Source organism: Neofelis nebulosa, chromosome 9 (genome assembly GCF_028018385.1).
Source record: "Neofelis nebulosa isolate mNeoNeb1 chromosome 9, mNeoNeb1.pri, whole genome shotgun sequence".
In the NCBI taxonomy this organism is placed as follows: Eukaryota; Metazoa; Chordata; class Mammalia; order Carnivora; family Felidae; genus Neofelis; species Neofelis nebulosa.
In genome coordinates this window covers 18965733-18988160 of record NC_080790.1, presented here as the reverse complement: position 1 = coordinate 18988160, position 22428 = coordinate 18965733, and the positions used below count along the sequence as shown (strand labels likewise).

General features: G+C 34.3%; 1 protein-coding gene across 3 annotated transcripts in view; it reads left to right on the top strand.

Annotated features, from left to right (window-relative positions):
- The window catches only part of ATAD2B (ATPase family AAA domain containing 2B), a 168016-nt gene that overhangs the window by 109759 nt on the left and 35829 nt on the right, over positions 1 to 22428 (top strand). For all 3 annotated transcript variants that reach the window (XM_058682648.1, XM_058682647.1, XM_058682649.1), the window contains 2 exons: positions 272 to 458; positions 11238 to 11423. In XM_058682648.1, the coding sequence (XP_058538631.1) occupies positions 272 to 458; positions 11238 to 11423 (373 nt within the window). The remainder of the gene's footprint in view (positions 1 to 271; positions 459 to 11237; positions 11424 to 22428) is intronic.

Below are 22428 nucleotides of genomic sequence, written 5' to 3'. Positions count from 1 at the left end.
GTATGGTATGATAGAATGAATACCCAGGTATTATTACTTTGTTTTAGAATGAGTTTTTATACTTTTACAATCATGGTTATTAAAATTGTCAGGGAGATCAACATTTTAAAATGATAATTAATGAAAAAATGATTCACTGTACTTGAAGTAAAAGAGAAAAATCTATTAATTTGGAGTTACATATTTAGTGTAAATATTTTACCTAATACTTCATACTGATCTTCAGAGTGTATCGTTTTGAAATAATTATCATGTCTTATATGTATTCCAGGTCACCATATCATCAGCCAACCTCTTACAGGCCAAGATTATTGCTGTCTGGAGAAAGAGGCTCAGGTCAAACTTCTCACCTTGCTCCAGCACTTTTGCACACTCTAGAAAAATTCTCTGTGCACAGACTAGATCTCCCAGCACTTTATTCAGTTAGTGCCAAAACACCTGAAGAATCATGTGCACAGGTAGGTTTATACCGTATCAGAGTACTTCTAACTTTCTTAATTGTTTATATCTCTGTATCTCAGTAGTGTTTATAAAGTCTTTTCAAAGAACAGTAATGCGAATATTAACTCTTTGTTGGTTACTCATTAGCATTCTAATATTAAGGCCAGGGATCCTTTTGATGTATAACATGTTTAAAAGTGAGCTTATTGTTTTCCCTATATTTCATTCTTTTCTGAAATTTTAATATCCTGTTTCTTATATTAAAGTTTTATTAAATGTTATAGAAAGGAAGCTTCTTTTGCCTTCTTCTGACCCTCTTTTCAACACTGTGGTTTCAGAGTCTTTCTAGATTTCAGTGTGTACTTAGAGCCTTACTGTATGTAGTTGGGGAAAATTAACACAAAAATGATAGCAATTTAAAAATTATATATATTTCTATCAGTAGTCAAGTGTGTGTGATATTTGACTTTTAACTACTTTGTGCCGGTTTGTGAAGTGCAGAGTTCTAGTGGGGTGTTCGTATAACTATGAATTTATTATAAGTGTATCATGTTGGAACAAGTTAGGGGAATGCCACTTTCAACTCTGATATTTAGCCTACTTTTAGAGATTACATGACCAGAGTAGTAACACTTAAGAGCATTGTGCATAATTATGTTGTGTTTTTGAGTACATTTTATAACTATTTAATACATACACATATACTACCTAATTGAAAACCATTCTGTATCTTGTAGAAAGAAAACATATATATATATATATATATATATATATATATATATATATATATATATATATTTCATGGTCCACAGCATTGATTTCGTTTCTCTTTTACTTACAGTTGTCTGAGTATCAGCATCCTAGCATCATTCACTACTTAGAAAGCTCTATTTAAAAGTTTTTTTCACCCCAAAACCCATGGCTTAAATAAAAACTATATACAAATAACTTGCTACAAATTTTGTACATTTAACTCATCCTGGCTGGGAGTGTTTTCCAATAATGTTGATTTATATGTTTGTTCATATTTTTCCTTTTTAGTGAGACAAAATTACTGCAGTTTGTATGCAAGTTAAGAGAATTGCCCAGTACCATTAAAAATAAATCCAGCGGAGAGAGGATCTAAACAGACACTAAGTGTGGAAGGAGAAATTGAGTATCAAAAAGCACTAAATCCAGATAGTTTCATGGGTGAATCCTAAAGGATAAGATCATTTTGATGCTAAACTGAAATACAGAGGAAAACAGAGTAATTTCACTTAGGTAATGGTGGTAAAGTAAATATTACAAATGGATTCTAGTAGCACATCAGAAGTGTAATATGCCATTATTAAGGCATGCAAAATTGATTCAGTTAGACATTGAGAGATAAAAATATTGGAACAGACATTGAAGTTATAAATATTTGCCTGTGATATGATTGTATATTTGGATACTTTTTAGGACTTACTGAAAAATTATTAGGGACAATAAGAGAATTCTGCAAGGTGGACACCTTTCAAAGTTAATATTATAAAATAAGTAGTTTTCTTTTATACACCCAGTAACAAGTTAGAAATATAATGGAAAAAATGGTCCTAATTAAAATAGCAACTAATTTTACCTAGAAATTAAATAATTAATTTGCAGTGTCTAAAAGAAGAAAAAACAAAAAAAACACACCTTGTTTTTAATTACTATAGTTCAAACTATGGATTCAAGTCAAATTGCAAATTGATTAAAATATTAGCTACTTGGCTTATTGGGTGTGGCCTTGGACAAATTGCTTAACTTCTTTGAGACTTAATTTTCTTACCTATGAAACAAAGGTAATGATACTGCATAAGGTGGTTGTGACTACTAAAATCAGTTCATCCAATAGGTTTGGTATATAGTAAGTACCCTTACTTACTTACAGCTCTTAACTGTCATTATATTTATCACTGCTACTGCAGCTTCCTTACATAGCTGAGGGCTGGTAAGACTCAAAATTGGAAAGCTGTGAGTTCTTTTCTAAATTAATGTATAAATTAAGTTCAGGCTCAAGTATAATATTCCCAAAATTTAAGAGGAAAAGTAAAAAAAAAAAAAAAAGTGCTTTGCGTTTCTTCTAAAATGAATTCTTCAGAAAATGAATATGAGCATAGCAAGGAGAGTTCTGGAGGAAAAAGTATAATGAAAGGAGCTCTACCAGATTTTTAAAGGTGTTACAGAATGTAGTAATAAAGAATATGTAACGGTACAGGAATGGACAGACAAAGTAATAGAAGAGAGAATTAACCCTTAGGCCTACATAGAATGAGAATTTAGTATCTGATGATGATTAGCATATGATGATGGTAAATGATGATGATGATGATAACGATGACATTTGATATCATACAGTAGATGGATTATTTAATAAATGGTCTTAGAAAACTGACTCAGTGAGGGGAAAAAGAAAAAACAAAACTGAATTTCTACTTTTTATTGTAGCCCCAACATAAATTCTACATTGTTAATGGAAGTGTAAAAGGGGAATTCACAAGGTCAATATGTTTATTATCTTGAGTATGAGAAAGTAGTCTCTAAGCAGTGAACACAGCCAGAAAACATAAAGATATGAACAAATTTGACTTTATAAAATTTTTAATTATACATGGCAGAAATAATTGTTTTTGTAAAATTAATAGACACAACCTGGTGAAAAAGTGTGTGTGTAACACACATGTTCAGGATAAGTTTCTGAAATATACAAAAATATGTTAAAAGCAGTAAGAAGCAAGAATGACACCCTAATATAAAAATTGGCAAAATAGCATGCCATTTATAGGAAGAAAACAATAGAAAAAGCAACCAATAAAAGTTTGAAAAGATTCTTAGCCTTACAGCTGAAGAAAATGCAAATTAAAGCAACACGAATTTAAAAAAATTAAAAAGAAAAGAAAAGAAGGAGCACCTGGGTGGCTCAGTCGGTTGAGCGTCCGACTTTGGCTCAGGTCATAATCTCACAGTCTGTGAGTTTGAGCCCCATGTCGGGCTCTGTGCTGACAGATCGGAGCCTGGAGCCTGCTTTGGATTCTGTGTCTCCCTCTCTCTCTGCCCCTCCCCTGCTCATGCTCTGTCTCTTTCTGTCTCAAAAAGAAATAAAAACATATAAAAAAATTAAAAAAAAAGGCAACACGATACTATTTTGAAGCAACTGTCTGGTTTGTAAAAATAAAAAGCTTGATGATGCCTGATGATTTTAGAGTCATTGACACCATTTAAAAAAATTTTAAGAACATATTCCTTTTGTTCCAGGAATTTTACATTCAGGAATTTTTCCTAAAGATGTATTAGATCTAATAGTTACTGCTGAATGTACAAGGACATTTATCACAGCATTGTATGGAATTCCCAAACTAAATAAGACCAACAAACTAAGTGTCCTTTAATGATGGATGGGCTGTGATAAATTATGGTATATCCTTACATATTATGAGGTCATTAACAAGAATGAGGTAAATTTACATAAGGCTGATATGGAGAGATGAAGGAGATATTTGTGAAAAAGCAAGTCATAAATTGGTCTATTAAAATAGAATCTTTGTGTAAAAAACCTTAAAAATGTATAGTCATGCTTTTATATATAAATCGTGTGCAAGAATATCCTAAAAAACTGTTAATAATCATTGCTTTGGCTTTGGGGAAGGAATTTAGAGAATTGGGAAATGAATAAAACTTTTTCATTTTAGGTTACACTCTGCTGTACAGTTTAGGTTTCTTTTTTTGACATGTGTATTTGACAGTATGGAGCAAACTGAAGAAAATCACTCTGAAAGAGGAACATTTTCAAAGTGAGACGGTATTCTGTGTATAGCTGTTCTTTATGGCTAATACATGTATATACATGTTCATAAATCCATTATTGAGTATTAGGTGAGGAGATACTTAGGATCCATTGTAGTAAATCATATGTTGGTATTACTGAGATCCTAGGATATTTTTTTTTGTATTCTACTGGGCATCATTGGGCCAAATTTGAATTCTAACTGTATACTTTTTGGTCTCTTACTCAGTTCCTGGCTTTTACTTTTTTGTTGTGTTCTTGGAGAGGGTGGAGAGAGATGTCCCTTGGCAGTGTAAAGGAAGAAAAACTTAACATTTATTGTTTTGGTTGTATTACACTGCATTTAGTACATCAAGAAGTCTTCTGTTCCTTGCTTTTGCCTACAAGATTGTGGGTTAGAAGTGATGCTTATTCTTGAGTGACCACACCTGTGTGTCTAGTCTGGTCAGGACTGAGTCAGAATTTTGTAGCTATGGTAGCTGAAGCTCGGACTTCTGAACATTGGCCAGAGACCAGATAAACTGTCTTGATTAATCCCTGATTATTTGTATCTTAAGTGCATTTTTAAAGTTATTTTAAATCGTAAATATATTACTGTCGCTCCCCCAGATTTATTTATTAAATGTTTATTTTTTATTAATTTTTTTTTTTTTTTTACATTTATTCATCTTTTGAGAGATAGAGACAGTACGAATGGGGGAAGAATCGAGAGAGAGGGAGCCACAGAATCCAAAGCAAGCTCCAGGCTCTCATCTGTCAGCACGGAGCCCAACGCGGGGCTTGAACTCAGGAACAGTGAGATCTTGACCTGAGCTAAAGTTGGATACTTAACTGACTGAGCCACCCAGGCGCCCCAAATGTTTATTTTTATTTAAGAGGAAGAGAGAAAGAGAGAGGGCGAGGGAGCAAGGGAGGGGGGAGAGAGCAAGAAGGACAAGGATCCAAAGCAGGATTCTGTGCTGACAGCAGAGAGCCCGACGTAGGGCTCAAACCTACAAACCCATGAGATCATGACCTGAGCTGAAATTGGATGCTTAACCAACTGGGCCACCCAGGTGCCCCCTAAAAGATTATTTAAAAGGAGACTATTATGTAACAAAACTGAGGAATTTTTTCTTTCCTTTGTCTATTTTAAGTTTATTTATTTATTTTGAGAGAGAGAGTGAGAGCAAGCATGTGCACGAGTTGGGGAGGGGCAGAAAGAGGGGGCAGGGAAAATCCCAAGCAGACTTCTCACTGTCAGTGCAGAGCCCCGATGTGGGGCTCAAACCCACAAACTGTGAGATTGTGACCTGAACCGAAATCCAGAGTCTGACTCTTAACTGACTGAGCCACTAAGGCACCCCAAGAAGTTTTTCTTAATTTGTGGATCTGTAACTGGGTAGAAGAAGGCATAAAAGTCCTAGGTAAGAGAGCATACTAGTCAGGTGCTAAAATGTTGGAAAGAGGTGGTGGGTATTAAGTAGGGTGGACAATTCTTATGATGAGCACTGGGTGTTGTATGTAAGTGATGAACCACTGAATTCTCCTGAAACCAATATTGCACAGTATGTTAACTAAAATTTAAATAAAAATTTGAAGAAAAAACAAAACAAAAATAAAAATGCTGGAAAGAATAAAAGCCTCTTCTTTCTATTCCTCTGTTCTGTATTCCCTTTCTTTTGCCTTACTTCTCTTGAGAGCTAGTCTTCCTATAGGCAGGATTTTCTCAAAATAGATGTGGTTTCATCTGTGGCACATTATTCTTCTGTGTTTTTCTCTTTTCCCTAGTCTCTAAGATACTTAATATAAATTAAATTGGATTATTTAATAGTGTGACACAAACATGGAAAGAAGTCTTCAATTACTTTTAAAGGGCTGTATTTATATATATGATAAGATGGGAAAGGGGAAGAGCCCAGTTTGTAGTTCTTTATACATTTTTAACTGTCTTTTCTTTAAAACATATCCACATACAAGCATATATATATTAATCCTTCTTTTCTCCTTCATACTGTCTCAGCTGATGATGAATATTACAAAGTGTGTGAAAATGGTAGAGGAATTCGTGTCTACTATAGAGTTTTGTCATTGTTTCTTAAGATTTAGTGGGTATAAGCCTCTTCTGGGAGTGCTTATTAAAATTTCTTATTCCCTGGCTCTACACCCAGGAATTCTGATTCTTTAAATTTGGGGTGAGCCCCAGGAATCTGTGCTTTAAACCTGAATCCAGGTGTTACTATTCTAGGTCTTAAGAGATCAGTCACACTTGGAGATTTAGTACTTTGGGTGATAACTGGACACTAGACATTTATTACTGAAAACAATTGCCAGAATTCATAAAGTGGTTTTGTCTGTGTGTATGTCTGTATCTGTCTGCCTGTCTATGTATGTATGTATGTATGTATGTATGTATGTATCTATCTATCTATCTATCTATCTATCTATCTATCTATCTATGTTACTGAGTATTTTATAGTCTCTCAAAAGCTCTAGAAGGAGAATGGAAAAGCCTGGGGTAGCCTGGAAGATTTATGGTTGTTGAGTAAAATTCACAAGTAGTTACTGAGACCTAAAACAAAGCTGGAGATGTTAGTAACTGTACTAAAAGACTTATCTGTATTAACACTCTAAAAAACCAAAGAACAGCTATGATTCCCTTTTTCTGACATCTTCAAATGTATTATTTATATTATTTCTACTGTTGATTTAGGAAATCAGAATTGATAAGTGTATTTTCTTTTTCATTAATGATTGAATTGATAAATTTATATATTGTGTGCCACAAGCTTTGGAGTTTGGATATTATATGTTGTTACAAATAATTTGGTCAATAAGGTCTTTTCTTTTTTCTTTTTTTTGGTGAAAATTGCAGTATTTTTCTTTTCCCAGAAAGAAATTGTATTTGGAAATGTTCAAGGAAAATCCTTTTTGGTTAAGTAGCAGGAAGGAATTAACATACTTACCTATGTGTATTCTTTGGATGCTCTTGTGTTTATGTATAAGGGTTTCTGGATTTCTCCATAGCATTCTGTGTATACTTTGGGTACTCTTGGTTTGTGCACATGGGTTTCTGTGTTTTACCATAGCAACAACCTTTTTTTTTTTTCTTAAGTTGTAAAAAAGTTAAATTATCCTGGTCCAGAGTTTGTCATATCACATTTACTGAAATTCTTAAAATTTTTAGGCAATGAAAATAACAGAAAAAGAATTTGGGTGACTTAATTTTCATAAAATGTTGCTTTATATTACAATCATCGATCAGAAAGTCTAGTATAGTTATGTTTTATAATAGGCTGATTTGTATGCTTAAAGAAATTCAGCACTTTATTTCTTGTATCCTGATCCTAGACGTTGCCTCCTTTTCACAGAGATGCTCGATAAATCTTAGGTGAATAGAATATAAATGGAGTAAAGTGATGGATATGACATGAAGTTATTAGTATTGCAGATATATTATTAATATTTATGATAGTATGGTCTAAGGAATTAAATACTTATTTTAATAGTGTATATTAATAGTACTTTTTAATTTTTATAAAAATCAAGAATATTTTAGCCCCCAAGATTTTTCTTTTCTCTCTCTTTTACAATGTTAGCACATTCCTAGTACTACAACATGACCAAGACAAATTCTGGAAGTTTATTGATGACAGAATTGTTTCTCTCTTTCTTATAGAGCTTTTTTTTAGGAAAGTGAAAGCTGCGCTGGCATGAGCTTTCTGCTTCATTTACATTTGTGTTTAAAATTACTCTAGTTTTCAGTTTCTCAAGAAAATGGCTTGTTATGGGCTGTATAGACTTAATTTTTAAAATACAGTAAAATTTCATGCACCACATACTTTAATTTGCTGGCTAAAATACTGACTTGAAAGTTTAGCTTTTGAGATGATAAGAACTTTTATAAATATAGGTTCAGTTTATATAATTAGTGCTGCTTTGTGTGGATACTTTTAACTTCAGTGGCCTGATTTTTTTGTTTCATATCTTTAATATTCATAGGAAGTAGTTTGTACTTTTTTTTTTTTTTTTTTTTTTTTTTTTTTTAATAAAGAAACCTTTAAAACAGTTACACAAGGGACCATGATGTCTGGGGCAAGAAGAAGCCAGAAGGAAGTAAAATATATTGTTTAAAGAATCAAAATGAACAGTTCACATACACTGGTGTTTGTTCATTTTATTTGTGCAAGAGTGCTGGTCATGTCAGAGGTGTTTTGAACGGTTGGTTCAGTAATTTGGCCTACTGTCTTTTTTTCTCTATAACAGTTTTTCTGTTTTCTACTACACCTTGCACATCCACCAATCCAAGACACCCTATAGGTGAGTATTTTTCTAGTTATCAAATGGCATCACTTGTTCCCAAGACAGTTGCCGCTTCACTAAAACTAGGCTTTATTTTTCTACTCTGAATCTGGTTAATTGATTTCAGGGAGTGTATGTTATTCCACAACTTTAAAAGTTACCAGCAAACTGCTGAAGAGCTACTTTTACATTATTGAAAAATCACGATATGATTAAACTTTTTTTCTGAATTTTAAAATACTGTTTTTAGACCATTCTTTTTGAATTTTCATTACAAAAACTGGAGAATTAGAACAGGTTGGCTATATATTTAAAGAAATTATGGAAGTTTAAATGTTCTGAGATCACATGGAGTAAGGAATTAAAAATAAAACTTGTTTTAGTAGTGATTTTAAATTTTTCTAGAAATTACAGATATTTTTCCTGTAAAGGCTTAGGAAAAAAATTCTGAAAATAGCCCCTGGCTATTAATATTGCATGTAGTCAGATTAATTGTAAAATTAGGTAATTATACATTCATGGATAAGCCTAAGCCTTTTTATTTTTCTATATTTGTCTTAGACTTTTTTCTTTGTTTTCCCCCTTTAGGTTTTCAAATATAATTTTTTAAAATTTCACTGATAAAGATACTTTCCTAAAGGCTTTAGAGATAAGATCAATAGAATATCCTGTTCATTCTGTTGTTTTGGGGAGAATTGAATGAAAAGAGGAAAGAAATAGAAAAAAAAAAAAAAACAACCCTCAACTCTTTCAGAGCTGGTGATGCTTATGTTTCTAGTTCAGCCTTGCAAATGAGTTAAAACACCTATAGTCCTGCATTATTTAATTTCTGGCTCTATAAAGTTTTTATCACTTAACCTTCTGTTGCTTTGCCCTTACTCTTTGATACTTATTTTGATACTTATTGGCAACTAGATGTTCTCAACAACTATTTCTAGAAAACCTAACCTACAAGTACTAGAATGAGAGGCTACATTTTGTTTTTTTTAAAGGCATGTTTTCTCATCTCTCCTTGGGCATGTGGTAAACTTGCATGGCTGAATTAGGTGGTTAGTTTTGTGAGGTTTCTCAGTAAGTTTTATAAGCTCATTAGTGTTTTTCATGTAATCACCATTCTCTCCCTGCTGACTCTCCCTAGTTTTACTAGCACAGAGTGGGAATTGGAAAGACAAAAGGCATCGGTTATTGTCCTCCACATACCATCCCTGATTTGGGTGGCATGTAGCAATTTTTTTCTTTTTGGGGGGGTGGAAATTAAATGCCTCACTTGCCTTTGTGCTCCTGTGTGGTTCCTTCCTTTTGCCAATATTTATGCTTGTTTTTCTCTTATGAATCTTCTACAAGAACTTTGGAAAACAATAATCCTTGGATTTTCAAGATCCAGGATAAGAGGGTGCGTGTTTGCAGAAAAGGTCAAAATTTGAGAGTCCTGGAGTTGTACTGTACAACTGTTCTGGATTGGTGGATATGCAAATATTAAAGGAAGGGAAGGAGCAAATATTACTTTTGATGTGAGTGATCATAACATCTACATTTCCAATTTGGGGGAAATTTTTTATTTGAGCATCTTCCATCTGGTTTATTAAATTGGCAATACATTTTATTTTACACAGAATGTTTAAAGCTTTATAAAATGTAGCATTTGAAAAATTCATGCAAGTGATAGGCTTATTCATTAAAGAAAAATAATCATTTTGATTCTCAGGAACATTTCTAATAATCCTAATCATTTTAAATACTAGATCATTATTTCTCTATCTTGCACATTATACAGGTTAATTGAAACATGTTTAAAGGGAAGTAGTAGAGAATTTTAGAAATGGAATTTTGAAATAAATTGAAGGAAGATTTTTACATTTATTCTTTCATTTGTTAGAAGTATTGAAGAGATGCCATATCATCCCACAAGAATTTGTTGATGGGCCATTGAGCTATTGTTGACATCTATGTAAAGGGCAATACTTCTGCTTGGCAACTTACTAATAGCCAACCCGGTCCTTATTGGCATGTGTTGGCAGAGTGTGACTGAAGCTATGGTTAGGATTCTTTTTTAACACCTGAGGAAACTTTATTTTGTATTTTCTGACGACAGGAGTGTCTCAGAGCTTTTTGCTAATTTATTTATTGCTCTTTAGTGATGTGAGGGTATTTTGTGACTGCTCTGTGGAGGATTGAATTAAGGTGATAGGAGGTAAACAAGTGGTTCAGTAGGTAGTTCATAATCTTAAGCTCTAGGGTGATGCATCGTGGTGAAAATATTTAATCCATATATTTAGTGATTTTAGGGAATGTGCACAAACACGGGAACTATGTCTTTTCTTCTTTGTGCTTACTGATCTCATTCTGACGTGGGTGACATGTTGGTGCATGTTTATCTCTTTATTTGCAGCATATTTTATAATGGTGTTTTGCTTTGTTATCTTTACATGATAGATAAGTGGAACAATTTGATACCTTTATATTATTAATAAGTACTGAATAGAAATAATAAAATGGCAAAAAAAAAAACCCTTCTTTTTTTAGGTGGAGCAAGGGTAGATAGAAGCTATATGTGAGGCTTATGCATCACATCTTGAACAGCTTAAATATTTGAGCTGAGAATAATTACAGTCACAGGCCTGACACATTTCATGTATTTGGGGGTTACTAAGTAAACTTTAGAATAATATCAATTTGAACATTCTTTTCAGTTTGAATTTTTAATGCCAGTTCTTTCCTTAATTAGATTTTTCGTGAAGCTCGAAGAACAGTACCTAGTATTGTTTACATGCCTCACATTGGTGACTGGTGGGAAGCTGTCAGTGAAACTGTGAGAGCAACTTTTCTGACATTGCTACAAGATATACCATCATTTTCACCTATATTTTTATTGTCTACCTCTGAAACCATGTACAGTGAACTGCCTGAAGAGGTAAGTGATTAAATATTTATCTTATTGTTTTAAAATAGTTGATCTTGTAAATTGTACACATTTAAATTTATTTAATAAATTTACTTATTTAACAAAATAAATACTGTTTAGGTTCATGCCTTGTTATACCACTTGTTAGCACTGTGACTTAAGCAAGTTAGCTAATGATTGAAGTTTCAGTTTCTTTTTTGATATAATAGTGATAAATTTGTCACTGTTGCCGTGAAGACTGAGATAAATCATGTTTGTCCCAGAGCCCGACATATGTGTGGTATGTACTCAGAAGGCCTAGGCTCTATCACAGTCAGTTCCATTACAGTTAGCCTTCTCATCCTTACTGTCTGGTAGATAATTTGGTGGGATTTGATCTTTCAGGTGGTAGCATCATGGTAATTTGACTATTACTACTAGTGTGCATATTTTTTAAATCTGATATGTAGTTTTTGAGTTCAGAGCCGACTCATATTTAATATATTAGAATCAAAGGTAAAATCACATTTGTTTCAGAAAAAAATAGTAGTCAACTCATGTGAATAAAATTGATATTTAAAAAATTTTGTTTTTAACACCCTGTGCTTACTAGGTCTTGAAATTATCACCTTTAGAAATGCTTAGAAATATTTTGCCCAGGTGACACAATTTATAGAAAAGATTTTGCGTGTTTTAAATGCTATACTGTAAATCTTGATTATGCAGAATTTTATGGTTAAGATATCTGTTAACTGATATCTTCTGTTTAGCACTTGTTAGCTCTCTTGTTAAAGTTGACTTGTACATGTACTGATTTTTGTAAGAAAAGTGTATTAAATGTAGTATAATTCATTTTTGTTTATTCATAATCTGATATTAGTTAAGACCATTAATTATAATTTTTTTTTTTTGTCATGGGGCCAATAAAGTTTACTAGAATGCTATATGTAGTAAGAGTCAGAAAACCCAACTTGTACTGACTTACTCTACAAGTCTTTTGATTTTGGGTAAATATTTGGACCCAGAATAGCCTCAGTTTCCTCATCTATAAAATGTGGATGGTAAGAGGCTTGTTGGTGTGACATAGTATATGTGAACTTATTTTGGAAGCCAGAGTTATAAAATATTTGGTATTATGAAGTAGGAATGTACTTGAAATCGATTTAAATGGATTAAACCTGGACATAACCTAGGAGCCACTTTTAAAAATTAGATCCTCACTGTCAAGTAGTTTTATTATAATTTTATGAGAGAGGAAGATAATTGGGGCGCCTGGGTGGCTCAGTTGGTTAAGGGTCGGACTTTGGCTCAGGTCATGATCTTGCAGCTCATGAGTTCAAACCCTGGGTCAGGCTGTGTGCTGACAGCCTGGAGCCTGGAGCCTGCTTCAGATTCTTTGTCTCCCTCTCTCTCTGCCTCTCCCTTGCTTGTGTTCTGTCTCTTTCTTTCTCTCTCAAAAATGAATAAATATTTTTAGGAAAAAAAAAGAAAATTTGGGTAATTAAGGTTTCTGGTTAGGAATATATAATTAACTGATGTTTTCCTTACATTGAAAAATTTGTAAATAAAAGTATTATGAACCCAGTTTCTTGATGTAGCAATTTTGCCTACTCCTGTTGTTTATTCACATGCTATTTTACTGTTGGTTGTTGGTTTTTTGTTTGTTTTTTTTAAGTTTAGTATATAGTGATTTCTACACCCATTGTGGGGCTTGAACTCATTACCCTGAGATCAAGAGTCGTGTGCTCGTTAACTGAGCCAGCCAGGTATCCGTCCCGCTGTTGGTAGTTTTTTTAAGGCTAACATTAGATCATACAAATCTGCTGTGTTGTTATATTGTCATATTTTTAATGGATCCAATTTATTCATTATTTGTGTGCCAGTAACCTTAATTAGTAGCTAAAATATTAGAGATTTACTAGCGTTGAATCATGAAATGTCAGTTCTTTTTCCTCCCTTTGTTTTCTGTATTCTTTACTCTTACTAATCAAGTAGCTACTAAATCTGTCATCACATTTGTGGGGTGAAGATTATGAAAATTCTCTTGGATTACTCATTACATAACATGTTTTATACATACTGTTCTTAGGAAATCCTTCTCTGCCTCCAAGCCTTTCATTTATTTATTTATTTTTTTAAGGTTTATTTATTTTGAGAGAGAGTGAGAGAGAGAGAGAGAGAGTGAGCATGAGCAGGGGAGGGACAGAGAGAGATAGGGAGAGAGAATCCCAAGCAGCTTCTGCACAGTCTGCATGGAGCCCGATGCAGGGCTCGAACTCACAAACCATGAAATCATGACCTGAGCCAAAACCAAGAGTTGGACGTTTAACCAACTGAGCCACACAGGTACCCCCAAGCCTTTCATTTAAATTTCAGCTTTACCATTAGAATTCTTGCTTTGTTTAGGTCACAAACTGAGATAGTAGTGAATAATACTTAGCACATATTGATAAATATTTGGGGAATGAATGAAAAACATGGAGAGTTGCACCGTAAGTAACTGTAGGTTAGCAAAGTGCCAGATCTATAGAAGAGATGTAGACAGAAAACCAAGTGATTCTAAAAGAAAGAAACGGCCAATTACTAGAGTCCATTTAAGACAGTACAGTAGATACTTTTTTTTAATGATTTTGTTTTTTTAAAGTAATCTCTGCACCCAACGTGGGGCTCAAATTTACAACCCCAAAATCAGGAGTCACATGCTCTACAGACTGAGCCAGCCAGGTGCTCCAATACAGTGGATAATTTAAAATAAAAGTGAAATGTAAATTTTAACCTATCAAGTAGGCAAATATAAAAAACAGTTAAATAAATCTCTCCAGGGCAGTCCAGGTAATAGACTTAAATGTGTACATACATGTTGGCTCAGCAGTACCATTTATGAGTAATTATCCAAAGAGTTGTTCATGGACTAACACAAAGATACTGTGCAGACCACACAAAAAATACAAGAATATTTGTTACAGCCTTTCTTCATAGATTGGAAACTATCTAAATGTCCTATTATAGGGGATTGGTTATGTTGTAGTAGATTTCTTCCATGAAACAATGTAATTTTGATGTAAAAAATGATGTCATGGGGTGCCTGGCTGGCTCAGTCAGTATAGTGTGTGACTCTTGATCACAGGGGTGTGAGTTCAAGCCCCACGTTGGATGTAGAGATTACTTAAAAATAAAATCGTAAAAAAAAAATGTCGTGAAAAAATGTTGTGAATACGTTGTTAAAAAAATACAGTAATCAGTATAGTATTATGCTATACATATAACCATATAGTAGTATATGTAACGTTATTTGCATACGTATATAACTATTAATAAGTGTAAATAGTAATTATTTCTGGGTATTAAGATTATAGCAATTTTCATTTTCTGAATTGTTATTCTCAGAAAATAAACTCATTCAGAGGTGAAAAGGAAAGGTTCTATACTGAGTTTTTAAAATAGAACAAAACCAAAAAAGAATTAGTTACCATAGGGGTAATGTTTTATTCGGAATATAAAACCACTTTCTTTCTGTCCGACAAAATAACAATCTCATCTTTTAGAGCTCTTTAACAGTCTCTTGTAGATGTTTCTTTGTATGTATATCTCCCCTAATCCAGTAGTCCCCAAAGTAAGTTTGTACTCAAGTCAGTACATTGGAATATTGAAAAAAAATTAGAACTTTTACTCATTTTTAGTCTTCATATTATCTTAAGTATTTTACATATATGTTTTATAATAGAAATAGTAATATTAGTGGAATAGTATATTTAAATAAATAGGCATATACTGGAATGAGTATTTTAAAATTTTTTACTGATGAGGTGTTTGATCAAAAAAAAAAAGGATTTTTGTGGGCCCCATAAGACTTTCAGGGAGTTGTCACATTCCTCTTTCTTCCAACTACATACCTGCTTGAATATGGGTTTTCTTCATGTACTTCAATCAAAACAACATATTGTAACATTAAATACGGAAACAGAAATGAGAATCCTGTTGTCTTTCATTAAGCTAGACATTAAAGAGATTTGAGGAAATGTAAAACAATGCCACTTTTCTCACTAAATTTTATTTTATATTATATTTTATAAATCCGAAAAATACATTTTTCAAGAGAATGTATTTTTTGTTTTTCTTAAAAAAATTTTTTTAATGTTTATTTCTTTTGGGGGAGGAGGGGCAGAGAGAGAGGGAGACAGAATCTGAAACTGGCTTCAGGCTCTGAGTTGTCAGCACAGAGCCTGACATGGGGCTCGAACTGACCAATCGTGAGATCATGCATGACCTGAGATGAAGTCAGCTGCTCAACTGACTGAGCCACCCAGATGCCCCTTTCTTTTTTCATTTTTTAATGTTTGTTTATTTTTGAGAAAGAGAGACAGAGACAGACGCAGAGCGTGAGTCGGGGAGGGGCAGAGAGGGAGGGAAACACAGAATCCAAAGCTGTCAGCAGAGTCCCATGTGGGTCTCGAACTTACAGACCCATGACCTAAGACCTACAGACCATGACCTAAGCCAAAGTCAGACACTTAACTGACTGAGCCACCCAGGTGTCCCAAGAGAATGTGTTTTGTTTTTGTTTTTTTGTTTTTTAAATCTATTTTCAGTGTCATGTAATTGGTTTTTAAGTGTATACATAATTTGGAATGCTCTTGGTTTTAATTTTAACACATAATTTTTGACAGATGTAAACCACATACACAGAAGCTCTTTTGGATTCCTGAATAGTTTTTAAGAGTTTAATAGGTCCTGAGACTAAAATGTTTGAGAACCTCTGACCCTAGACCACAAGCTCTTTGAGAAGAGGGGATTGTGTTACCGGCCTTCACTTTTCCACTTCTTGACACATTGGAATTGCCTACTAAATGTTTGTCGCATAAAAAATAGGAATTTACCACTAAATCACCACGTTGGTTTTAACTCTTGCTTAGCCTGATTTCTTTTATTGCAAAATTCTAATGTAAGTAAATTTACTTTTGTGGAACTTGTAGACTCTGAGGATAGTTGGAGAATGTTAGTTGAGATACATGGGAATAGCAAGTTATTTCTCTTCATTCAGGAGAATTAGAAAAAAGAACTGAGGATTGAGCATAGGAAAGGGATTTTTATTTTTTTATTTTTATTTTTTGTGATTGGTGAATTTATTTTATTTAAATATTTTTTGTGTGTTTTATATATATATTTTTTATTTTATTGTCAAATTGGCTAACATACAGTGTGTACAGTATGTTCTTGGTTTTTTTTTTTAACGTTTATTTATTTTTGAGACAGAGAGAGACAGAGCACGAACAGGGGAGGGGCAGAGAGAGAGAGAGAGGGAGACACAGAATCTGAAACAGGCTCCAGGCTCTGAGCTGTCAGCACAGAGCCCGACGCGGGGCTCGAACTCACGGACCGTGAGATCATGACCTGAGCCGAAGTCGGATGCTTAACCGACCAAGCCACCCAGGCGCCCCTGTTCTTGGTTTTGGGGGTAGATTCCCGTGATTCATCACTTACATACGACACCCAGTGCTCATCCCAACAAGTGCCCTCCTCAATGCCCATCACCCATTTTCCCCTCTCTTCTGCTCCCCTCCTCCATCCACCCTCAGTTTGTTCTCTGTATTTAGGAGTCTCTCATGGTTTGCCTCTCTCCCTTTCTCTTTGTAACTATTTTTTCCCCTTTCCCCCTTCCCCTCCCCCATGGTCTTCTGTTAAGTTTCTCAAGATCCACATAGGAGTGAAAACATATGGTATCTGTCTTTCTGTGCCTGACTTATTTCACTTAGCATACTACCCTTCAGTTCCATCCACGTTGCTGCAAGATTTCATTCTTTCTCATTGCCAAGTAGTATTCCATTGTATATATAAACCACATCTTTATCCATTCATCAGTTGATGGACATTTAGGCTCTAGGAAAGGGATTTTTAAACAAGGAAGCAGACGGAGGTATAAATATTTACAGGAAGGAAAGCAAACTTTGGTCAGAAAGAATTGCACTTAAATTTCTGAAGAGATTCACCGAATTGTATTTTGGTATTATTATGGGCAGGCTCAAGATGATATAATTCAGTATATTGTAAATGAATTTTAAAGAAATATTTCCTCAGCTACCCTTAGGAAATTAAAGACTACAAACAGCATATTGTCATCACAGTATTTCGTGTCATTTTGTGTCTCTCAGTTTATGATAGAAACTGGGAGTTAAAAATCAATAACTTAAGTAGAAAAATCAAGTAGGGGCATTGAAAATGAATAATCATATGTACAAGGGAAATATCTTAGTATTAATTTTTTTGTCGTAAAACATTTATGTGAATCTTAAAATTTACTAGGGTCACCACAAGTTTTTAAATCACAGTTTACTGTCTCTAGTAAATGAACATAAATTATTACTATATTAAAGTATGTGAAATGTTATTATTTATTTTTATTTAATTATTTACTTATTTTGTTTTTGGAAAGCAGATTTTATTCAGAGAAGCTATATTAGTTTCATTTCTGACCTCATTTTCCATACCTTTGAAGTCTTGAGTCTTAATTATTAATTTTCCCCATTATAGACATTGCATAAACTCTGCCTTTAAAACTGAGGACTGACAACTCTAACATTTAATAGATGAGGTAAAACAAGATTTTGCTAGTGAAAGAATTGCTGCCACTTAAGCAGCTATGTGCCAGGCACTGTAGAGGTCAATTACATATATTATCTAATACAAGGTTTTTTTTAACTCTTTTAGTAAGAAAAGTAAGACCCTAGACCTTGCCTAGGGTCTCACAACTAGTATGGCAGAGCAAAGATTTGGACTCAGGTTTGTCTGATTACAAAGGTCATGCACTTACAATGTACTATATTCTCTAAGTTTGCAGAGACAATTTCTGGGTAATGTGTTGCTTAGTTTAATGAGTGGTCAGGGAAATAAAGAGTTTTGTGTTTGTCAAGTTAAAACCATTGTTTATTCATCAAAATTTATTGTGTGTTTTATGTAACGCAGTGTTTTCATGAGTCTGAATTTGCTTAAGGCAGGTCAAGTGTCTGGTTTCTTCATGCTTTCATTCACAGTGTCTAGCTGCCTTACAGGGTCTCTCATGTGTACACATACACATGCAGTACTCACAAATAGATACATATATATGTAAATATTTCTAGTACAGTAAGTCTTTGTTGAAAGAATGAATGAATGAATAAAATAGGTGCAAAACCAAAAGATAGCCACTGTTCTCTAATAATTTAAAGTTTAGAGGGAAGAGAGACCTAAAAAAAATAATACAGTATGAGACGTGCTATGATATTATATAAAAACATGATCCATAAGAGGAAAAATTGATAAAGGCAACTTTATCAAAATTAAAAACTTTTTAAAAGACACCATTAACAAAATGAGAAAACAAGCCACAGACTGGGGAGAAATACTTCAAATATATCATGTTGCATATCTTCATAAGACTCAAAACTGGAATGTATTAAGAACTCTTTCAGGGTGCCTGGCTGGCTCAGTCACTAGAGCATGCAACTCTTGATCTCAGGGTAATGAGTTCAAGCCCCACATTAGGTATAGAGATTACATTTAAAAAAAAAAAAAAAAGAATCTTTCAACATACGACTACAACAGGATTTTCAACAAGAGTGTGAAGACCATTCATGGAGGAAAGGATAGTGATTTCAATAAATGGTGCTGGGAAAACTGGAATTTCACATGCAAAAGAAATGATGTGGGGAACTGGCTGGCTCAGTCGGGAGAGCATGCGACTCTTGATCTTGGGGCTGTGAGTTTGATCCTTACGTTGGGTGTAGAGATTACTTAAATAAATAAAACTTAAAAAAAGTGAATTGGGCCCTTATTACCATATGCAAAAGTTAACTCAAAATGGGTCAAAGAACTAAACAGAATACTTAAAACTGTAAAACCCTTAGAAGAAAACATAATAGGAAAGCTTTATGACTTTGGATTTTGTAACCGTTTCTTGGCTATGATACCACAAGTATAGGCAACAGAAGAAAAAATAGATATATTGGATTTCATCAACATTAAAAACTTGTTGCATCAAAGGTCACTATCAGAGTGAAAAGGGAACCCACAGAATGGGAGAAAATATTTGCAAATCATATATCTGGTAAGGGATTGCTATCCAGAGTATATAAAGAACTCCTACAACTCAAGAACAAAAAAATCCAACCAACCATACTTCCCCGCAATGAGGGTATTCAAATGGCCAAGAAGCTCATGAAAAGATGCTGAACATCACTACTCATTAGGGAAATGCAAATTAAAACCACAATGAGATGTCAGTTAATACTCATTAGGAAGGCTGTTACCATAAAAACAAAAAATGACTAATGTTGGGCAAGATGTGAAGAAATTGGAGCGCTTGAGTATAAAGTTGTGCAGTCTCATTGGAAATAAATGGTGCAGTGATTCCTTAAAAATGTTGAACAGAATAACCATATGATTCAGCAATTCTGCTTCTGAGTATACACCCAGAAGAAGTGAAAGCAGGGATTTGAACAGATATCTGTATGCCCATGTTCGTGACACAATTGCCAAAAGGTAGAAACACACAAATGTCCTTCGACAAATGGATAAAGAAAAAGTGGCATATACATACAATATAACATTATTTAGCTTTGAAAAGGAAGGAAATTTTAACACATGCTTCAGCATAAATGAAATTTTGAGGCATTATACTAAGTTAAATAGGCCAGTCACAAAAGGACAAATACATGATTCCTTTTTTTTTTTTTAACATTAATTTATTTTGAAAGAGAGAGAGGGAAAAAGAGGTCAAGCAGGGGAGGGGCAGAGAGAGAGAGGGAGAGAGAGAATTCCAAGAAGTCTCCATGCTATTAGCACAGAGCCCTATATGGGGTTCGATCTCATGAGCAGTGAGTGAGATCATGACCTGAGCCAAAAATCAAGATATGCTTAACCAGCTGAGCCACCCAGGTGCCCCATGATTCCTTTTTTAAAAAAGTTCCTAGAATAATCAGATTTATAGAGATAGAAAGTAGAATGGTGATTGCCAGGGACTGGGAAAAGGGAGAGCGTGGGGAGTTAGTGTTTAATGGATACAGAATTTTACTTGGGGAGGATGAAAAAGTTCTGGAGATAGATGGTAATAATGGTTGCATAACATTGTGAATATACTTAATACTATAGGCTGTACAATTAAAAATGATAAAAATAGCAGGTTTTATGTTCTGTTTTACCACAATTAAGTTAAAAAAAGAACACTACAATTTAAAAATGGGCTGAAGATTTAAATACACATTTCGCCAAAGAGTATGTATTCTCTTGGGCTAATAAAGCACAAGAAGAGGTCCTTTTTTTCTTTCCAAATGTTTATTTTTGAGAGAGAGAAAGAGAGACACAGCATGAGCAGCGGAGGAGCAGAGAGAGGGTGACACAGAATCTGAAGCAGGTTCCAGGTTCTGAGCTGTCAGCACAGAGCCCAACACGGGGCTCGAACTCACGGACTATGAGATCATGACCTGAGCTGAAGTCACATGCTCAACCAACTGAGCCACCCAAGCGCCCCAAGAAAATATTCTTAAGATCATTAGTTATTCAGGAATGGGATACCACTGTATGTACGATCACTAGACAATATGGAGTGTTGACAAGGATGTAGAGAAACTGGAGGCCTAATATATTGCTGTTGGAATTATAAAGCGGTGTAGCCATTTTTGAAAAAAACTGGCAGTTCTGAAGATGTTAGTCATAAACTTAGGCTATAACTTGGCATTCTAGGTAACTACACAAGAGAATTATGTTCACACAAAGACTTGAATGCCAATGTTCCTACTAGCATTATTCATAATAGTGGAAACAACTCAAGTATTCATTAACTGGTGATTGGTAAAATGAAATATTGTATATACATCCAGGGAAATACTGTTCAGCATTAAATGGAATGAACTGCTGATACTTTCTACAATGTAGGTACACTTCGATATATTGAGAGAAGCTAGACAGAAAGGCTACCAATTGTCTGATACACAATTTCTAGAAAAGGTAAATCTCTGGAGACTGGAAGTAAATCAGTGGTTGTTGGGCTGGGAGTATGAATGTGGAGACTGGGGCTAGATGGACACAAGGGAGCTTTTTGGAGGTAATGGAAATATTTTAAGACTGACTTGTGATGATTGCACAACTGAATTAATTTACTAAAAATCATTGAACTTTAAAGTTTGATGGGGGAACCTGGGTGACTCAGTCGGTTAAGCGTCCAACTTTGGCTCAGGTCATGATCTCATGGTTTGTGAGTTCGAGCCCTGTGTCGGGCTGTGTGCTCACAGTTCAGAGCCTGGAGCCTGCTTCAGATTCTGTGTGTGTGTGTGTGTGTGTGTGTGTGTGTCCCTCCCCTGCTCACACTCTGTCTCTCTCTCAAAAATAAATAAAACATTAAAAAAATTTTTTTTTTTTTAAGTTTGGAGGGGTATTAGATAGTATGCCCGAGTGTATCTGAGAAAATCAGAGAAAGAATTACCCAGAAAGCATTGGCTTGAGCAGAGAGTTAAAAACAGGGTTGGAAAGAGCTGATAGCACATATAGAGGCCACTGTGAGCCAGTGTGAAAGCACATGATTTCAGGGAATTATCTGAGGTGTGTTCAGTTGCAGCATGTAATTTGAGGCTGGGAATGTCAGAAGATAAAGTTAGGGGCAAATTTAAAGTAAAATGTAGCCTACTTATAAAGTGATGGATTCTAAGCTGTTGGTAATAACCTGGCAGGAGTATCAGGGGATTACTGTAGATTTACTCTTGGTATGCTTTTGTACTCACAAAGTTCAACACAATTTTGAACAATTATCAGAAGGAAGAATATTTAAAACTGAAATTAAATGTTTTGCTGCTCTTGAACAAAATCCTGGTACTTCTAGGGTATTGCATTTTGTTTATTTTTCAAGACCCAGTTAATGTTAGCTATTTTTGCTATATCTAATGCCTCTTCACCCTTACCTCTTGCAGACTCTTGCAGAGTCTCTTCTGTTTCTCTGCCTGTGTTACAACACTCCTGGTGTGGTACTATAATGCTTTCTTATGAAACTTTTAAGATCCTTGACAGCAGG